This window comes from Acinonyx jubatus, chromosome B1 (genome assembly GCF_027475565.1).
Source record: "Acinonyx jubatus isolate Ajub_Pintada_27869175 chromosome B1, VMU_Ajub_asm_v1.0, whole genome shotgun sequence".
Taxonomy (NCBI): Eukaryota; Metazoa; Chordata; class Mammalia; order Carnivora; family Felidae; genus Acinonyx; species Acinonyx jubatus.
The window spans coordinates 34,927,642-34,934,957 of NC_069382.1; the positions used below are offsets into that span (position 1 = coordinate 34,927,642).

A 7,316-nucleotide genomic window follows, 5' to 3' on the forward strand; every position below is an offset into this window, starting at 1 on the left:
GTATTTCCTTGTATTTTCTCTAAGGGTTTCATACATGATTGAATTGATGCGTTTTGTACTTGATTTTTCCTTTCAACACTGTGTTGTGGTCATTTTCTGTGTTGCTATGCAACCTTCATTTTAAATAGCTGCTTATATTCCCTTATGTGGCTTTGCTGTGGTTTACATAACCATCCTGCACCTAAAAAATTAGGTTTCTTCATTGTTTGCAAAGCAAGGTTATTTTCATTTTATCATGGGATAGAGAGAAGAAAAAATGGAAGGAGTCCTACACTTTGCCACTGTTTTCATTTAATTGATCTCATTTAATCCCTTATCATGGTTTTGAGGTAGATATTATTTATTTATATTTTACAGAGAGGAAAGAGGCAGGCTGGGGTTGAGTCACCCAAGGTCACGCAGCAATTTTAGTGGCAGGATTGGGATTTGAACCAAGCTTCCGGACTTGAGCCTCGTTTACATTAGTTTCGGCCCTTAATGGACTTTGCAGATGAGCTTGCTGTTCTGTCCTCCTTCCAACACACACACTTTACAGTTGATCATGTTCCAAGTGGCACTGCACGACCATCCCTACTTACACTTCACCTTATATATAGCTATGTCCTAATGTCACCCTAGAACCCCAAACATGGGGTCCTTCCTGCGGGAAGACAGAGATAGCCCAGTCACCAGGCCTCTCTTTTCTGCACACCTCTCTGCTGCCTCCATCTCATGGCAGGTCACAGCACCCTCGAGTGCATATTGGATCTGACTCTTGCAAACAGCAGGTGGACCAAATGTTCTAGGACTGGCCCTGGGCATGAAGCCAGTCCAGGTGGGTACTAACCCTGAGACGTCTGGGGGCACTTGGTGGCACTGTTCCTCATGGAGGCTCAGCTGGCTCACCCCAGTCCAGCACTGCCCTTGGGGTCTCTGCTTCTCCCAGCATCCCCGCTGTCCACTGTCTACTCCAGCCCCTCTCACTCGCCCAGATAACACAGAAGCACAACCCTCAGCGCCGGAAGTGACATCAGCATGTAGATAAGCAGTGCCGCCTTTTTCTTTTTTCTTATAAAGTACCTTTTCAGAGTTTTTATTTTGAAATGATTTTAGATTTACACTCAAGTCACAAAGATAGCACAGGAATTTCCTGATTACCCTGCATCTAGCTTTGTCCCATGTTAACATCTTACACAAACATGGCACAGTGATCAAAACGAAGAAATCATTATTGACACACTAAACATTTTTAAAAATATTTATTTATTTTTGAGAGACAGAGGGAAACAGAGTGTGAGTAGGGATGGGGCAGAGAAGATACAGAGTCCAAAGCAGGCTCCAGGCTCTGAGCTGTCAGCACAGAGCCCAACACGGGGTTTGAACCCACAAACCCTGAGATCATGACCTGAGCTGAAAAACGCTCAACCGACTGAGCCACCCAGGCGCCCCTATTGATACAACACTATTAACTAAGCAACAGAATTTTGGGATTTCACCAGTTTTCCACTAATGTCCTTTTTCTGTTTCAGGATCCACCTATGCCTGCATGATACAGAAGGCCTAGAGGGGAGATGTGGCTCTCCCAAGGTCATTCAGCCAGCTAGTGGCAGAGCACAGGCTGAGCCAAGCCTCCCCCTCCCTGTATACCTTGGGCTGCTGCCCTCCTCACACTCCTACTTTGTAGAGGGACGGCATTTGTTGCTCTGTAAAGGCCTCCAGAATCACAGACACCCTTGCCCCACCCTGCCTGCCCATCCCTGGCCCTGTTTCCAAGATTGCCTACACTGCCTTCCTGTACATGTGCTCACATGCGCATGTGTGTCCACGTGCTCTGAAATGACTGCTTCAGGCTTTGCTCCCATGGATGCTGGGAGTCCTGTACTCTGTGATCTACCAGTTTGGCCACACTTGTCCATCATGCTGGGCAGCCCCCCCCCCGCCCCACCCCCACCCCACCCCCCACCAGTGTTCTGCTCTCTCTGGAAATGGAGGATACAGAGCAAACTTTAACAAAGAACTTTCTTTATTTCTGGTTCTGGAGGCTTCTCCCTCAGCCCCCCTTCCTCCCTCAGCTTTTCTTGTCAGTCTTAGGGCCTCTGCTTAGTCTGGTGTGTTCTGTCTTCCACCCAATGCCTTGAAAAAGTCTACTTTCTGTTGTCCCCCTCTGCACTCCCAGAAGGGCTGGGTACAGTGCCTGGAGAGCCCTCTGCCTGCGCAGCCCTTCTCAGTTTACAAGGGGCTTTCCTGTTGCCTCGTGTGTTCCTCACCACAGGGGTGATTAGGTCCACTTAACAGGGGAGGAGTGTTTTTCCCAGTGATAATGGAGCCGTGGTTTCTTGCAGTCTGCTCTTCCAGGCGGCCTGGTGTTTATCTTAGGCTGCCTCTGAGGCTCTCATAGCCCTGCCAGACATGACCTCATTCTCTCTCAAATCATCCCTGGGAGGCAGAAAGGAGTCTGGGACCAATGCAGTCCCCACTTCACAGATGTGAAAACTGACCTGCAGACACACACACACACAGCAAATACGTTGACAAGTTGCTTTTCAGTCCTAGGGGCCTGACTCAGTCCCGTGAGTTCCGTTGTTTGGGAGTGGAGAGGTCTTGGATAGGGCTGGGGGCAGCAGTGTTTGCCAAGTACTTCAAAAGACTGTGGGCCTGGCAGGGACATCCCACCTTCACATGCAGGGCCCTGTCTCCAGGGAACCTGCAGTCAGTTCCCTGGGAGAGAAAGGCCTAACGAGGCCAATCTGGTGTGACTGGAATTCCTGAGGGTATAGTTCTGTAGGCATATTTCATGACAGTGGGCCTTTGTGTGGCAGCAACAAGAGCTGTGGCCAGGAGGACCCACCCTGAGGCTGCCTGGTCATGGTGACCCACACTGGACAGTCTATAGAGCTCCTCCCATGACATCTCACCTTCCCAACAACCCTGTGAAAGAAGAGCTACTATGAATCTACTGTTCAGATGAGGAAACTGAGGCCCACAATTTATCCAGGGGCACATAGCCAGCCAGTGAGCAGTGGCCCGACATCTGCTTCCAAGTCCAATGCTTTGCTCCACCAAGCTCCCAAAAGGAAAGTGCACAAAGCCAGCAGGCAGGGAAAGGGGAGACCCAACTGAGGACAAGAAGCCCAAAGTTGGCTGGCTTCACAGTTTCACTCCAGTTGGCCCTGTCCTACTGTCCTGAGAGTAGGTTAAGGGAAGCTCTGAGGAGGAAAGGTCAGTCTGGGAGAGAAGTAAGAACTCGCCAAAACAACCCACACCCTGCTCTCATTGCGCCAGGCCACCAGGCTGTGTGAGCTGGGTGTGTGTGTGTGTGGGGGGGGGGGGGACAAAGATGAAGGAGCAGGACCTGGTCCCTACCCTCCACAGGGCTTTCAGTCTGCAGTGGAGAGGGCCCTAAAACTGTGTGGGAAATGCAGTGGGCAGGCCGCCAGGACATCGATGAAGGCTGGAATGGCTGATTCCAGACCTTCTTTCTATCCCCAGTCCCCTCCTCCCATCTCCAGCCACACCTTGACCATCTCAGCCCTGCTTCCTCCTTCCTCTGAGCACCTGTCACACCTCTTGACCAAGCCAATCATTTAGCACTTGGCTTATAACCCTCAGATGACTTTTTATTATATGTTTATGTCCACCTTCCTAAGGTCAGAATCTCCTCCAAGGCAGGAGCTACTCTTCCTCCTGCGACAGTGACATGAGGTACATTTTTAGTGAAGAAAGAAGGTTATTTGGGAAGTGATCAATTTGGGCAATACCATGGTATGTGTATAACCACAGCTGCACAGTATAGGTCCAAGCCACAGCGCCGGGCCTCAGTGATGTCATCGGCTTGCTGTGACGTCATCGTCGCTGGCCACCGTGGCGCTCCTCTGCAGCCTGCAGGCACGATGACGTCACCGTCCGAACTCGCCCAGACAAGTGCTTGCTGCAGGAATTAGCGAAGCTGGCAGCTAGAAATGCCGGAGAGAGGCCGGGGCGGGGCGGGGCGGGGCGGGGGGGCGGGAGGTAACTGAGAGGCAAAGGTCAGTGCGCTGCGCACACCACTCAGACCTGGCTCCTGGACCCCCTTACGGACTGGCCCCGTCCCCTCAGTCTCTGACGCGAGCCAGCCAATCCGGGCAGCCCGCGGTGACGCGTAGCCTATCAGCGGACAGGGCTCGCCGGGCGCTTCCGCGTTCTCGAGCGCGCCTGGTCCGAGTCGGCAGGGGGAGGGGGCGAGGGCGACTGACTGGGATCTCACCCGCGTCCCACCCCATCCGGCGCGACCCACCTGCGGGGGCCCGTCCGCTGCCTCCCAGGGGACCCGATGGCCTCGGAGGGTCTGGCCGGGGCGCTGGCGGCGGTGTTGGGGGGCCAGGGGCTGAGTGTGCACAGCTGTGACTCGGAACCGGCCGAGGAGCCGCCGGCGCCGGTGCGGCTGCGGAAGAACGTCTGCTACGTGGTGCTGGCCGTGTTCCTCAACGAGCAGGTGAGCGTCCGCCCGCCGGGCCCAGCGCCAGGCCCTCTGGAGCACGCAGCCAGCCCCGGTGGGGACAGAGGACCTACCGACAAGAGCCACCGCTTCTTAGTGCGTGGTGCTTCCCAGTTTTGCAAAGCACTGACACTCACACTTACATCTGAGTTTTGTGCGGCCCAGCCCCGAGACTGTACCCTCAGAAGAGGGATCTGAGGCCCAGGAACCTGTTTATTTCCTCTCGCTAGGCCTCACTGTCTTGAGAGGAGGGCTGCCTTCTTTCCCCAGAATCTAGCATAGTGCCCGCCTCGGAGTGGGCTCAGATCTGTCCAGTGCTTCAGAGACCTCTGGGTCCCATGGACAGTAATGGCACAACCTGCACTTAGACTTTCTGCCCCACCGTGTGATGTTCTTTTGTGCTGATCCCTGTACAAGTTGCTGCAACAACAGCTAGAAGGGGCCAGGGCTGTAGGTAGGAGTTTATGGGGTGGGGCCTGGGAGTGTGTTTCAAAGCCTAGGCCCCAGTGTGAGGCCCCTCCATGAGGGGAGGGGGGATGTCTACAATGCATCTACAGACAGGAGTCAGCGCAGGATACATGGCAAGCCTCACTGTGGGGCCTAATCCCCAGCCCCTGAAACAGCTCCCAGGAATCTTAGCCCCTTTCTGAAATGGAAGTCTGAAAGCAAAGAGGGATACATTGCACAGAGAGACAGCTGCAGCCCCCAAGCACACAAGGACCAGTCAACAATTTGAGGTATCCACCAGTAAGGGGGTGTTGGGTGACTCTGAGCTAGGATCTAACCCCAGGGCAAGGGAAGGTTCCCAGCCCAGCTGTGGTGGGGGTGAGGATCCTCTCTCTCCCCTCAGGATGAGGTGCTACTGATCCAGGAGGCCAAGAAAGAGTGCCGTGGGTCCTGGTACCTACCCGCGGGGAGAATGGAGCCTGGGGAGACCATCGTTGAGGCACTGCAGCGGGAGGTGAAGGAAGAGGCTGGGCTGCACTGTGAGCCTCTGACGTTGCTGTCTTTGGAGGAGCGGGGCCCCTCCTGGATCCGCTTTGTGTTCCTCGCTCAAGCCACAGGTATGGCCCACCTGGTGGCAGTGTTTGGCAGGGGGCAGTTGACACCTTTCCCCCAACTTGTCCTCTGGTGAGATGAGCCCCTTATTCTGTCTGGTACAAGCCTGGCATCTCCAGATTCCAGCCTGAAGATTTGACCCCCAGCCCCCACAGCCCCATGACCCTGGGTCAGGGCTAGAATGCCTGGGTGGCCATTTACTCCGCCAGGCCCAGCATTTCTCTCAACAGAGACCCTTTCCTCCACCCCATCCTTGACGTCCCTGCAGGTGGAATTCTCAAGACTCCCAAGGAGGCAGATGCAGAGTCCCTGCAGGCTGGCTGGTACCCTCGGACCTCCCTGCCCACTCCGCTGCGAGCCCAGGACATTCTGCACCTGGTGGAGTTAGCTGCCCAGTATCGCCAGCAAGCCAGGCACCCTCTTATTCTGCCCCAGGAGCTTCCCTGCAGTCTGGTCTGCCAGCGGCTTGTGGCCACCTTTACCAGCGTCCAGACAGTGTGGGTGCTGGTGGGCACAGTGGGGATGCCTCACTTGCCCATCACTGCCTGTGGCTTCACTCCCATGGAGCAGAGGGGTGGCATCAAGATGGCCATCCTGCGGCTGCTACAGGAGTGTCTGACCCTTCACCACTTGGCAGTAGAGACCAAGGGGTTGCTTGGACTGCAGCACCTGGGCAAAGACCATGCAGATGGCATCTGCTTGAATGTGCTGGTGACTGTGGCTTTTCGGAACCCAGGTATGCAGAGGGAGCCCCCAAAGGTTCGGGGTGAGAACTTTTTTTGGTGGAAGGTGATGGAGGAAGACCTACAAAGCCAACTCTTACAGAGGCTTCGGGAATCCTCTGTCGTCCCAGTCAACAGATAGGAAGGTGCCATCTCTGTGCAAGGAGCTGGGTGACGGTGCTCCCCCCACCGTGGCTTTGCTTTCCTCTGGGGGAAGCAGGAGGTTGGCAGTCAGGGATCTGGTGGTGTTGGGAGCAGGCAGGTTGTCTGGTCCCCTGGTTGTCAGGGGAATTTCCTTCTCCATGGAGCTGGTCCCTACATCGCACTGAAAGGACAGTGCCTTTAACCCAACAAGGATTCCAGAGCTCAAGGACCTAATTGCCCATGGGTACCGATGAGGGCCCTCCTCCCTAAGGGGATGGATGTGAGAACCTTCTGAACGTGAGATGGCTACTCGTCATCATGAACCTACTTGTCATTTTCCATGCTTGCCTCAGGAAAGGCCTACATCTGATTCTCAGGCGCTGAGAACATGGACTGGGTGCTGAGGGAGGTCATTCCAAGGGAGTGGGCCCCTTGCTGAGTAAATACGTGGTACTTACTTTGCTTTCCTGCCTAAATGTCTCTGTGGAGAGGGAGTGAACAGGAAGAGGGGAGCACATCAAAAAAGAAGCTCCTCCCCTTGTCCCACCACCACCCCCCACGTCTTCCCAGACAGCAGGCCCGTGTCCCCCACTTGCAGGACTGGGGCAGGCCGACTTCCTGCCACCCACCGTAGCGTCTTGGCCCAGTGGGATTCTCTTTCTCTTGTCTGCCATGGTGCGAGGTGTCCACATCCCCTCCAAGGTTTGAGCTGTGAGAACACCAGAAACTCCAAGGGGGGCAAGGAGTTGTGAAAGCTGGCCCTGCCTCTCAGCAGAGTTTCATCTCTTTGGGCTTCCCTGTCCCCTCCCTGCATCACTCTGCCTACCTCTAGGCTCCTGCCTCTGCCATTCTACAACTCCAGACCAAGCCAGACCAAAACCTTTTATTCATTTCCCTTCAGTTCAGAAGAATTTTGATTTAAAAAAAAAAAAAAAAAA

The 7,316-nt window shown here is 54.6% G+C and overlaps 1 protein-coding gene across 1 annotated transcript; it reads left to right on the forward strand.

The window, feature by feature from the left end:
• The first annotated feature begins 3,983 nt into the window (after positions 1-3,983).
• On the forward strand, positions 3,984-6,836 carry NUDT18 (nudix hydrolase 18). The gene is made up of 3 exons (XM_027077458.2): positions 3,984-4,450; positions 5,304-5,517; positions 5,781-6,836. The coding sequence occupies exons 1-3, from the start codon at positions 4,289-4,291 to the stop codon at positions 6,374-6,376; spliced, it is 972 nt and encodes a 323-aa protein (XP_026933259.1). The 5' UTR covers positions 3,984-4,288; the 3' UTR covers positions 6,377-6,836.
• The last annotated feature ends 480 nt before the right edge of the window (positions 6,837-7,316 follow it).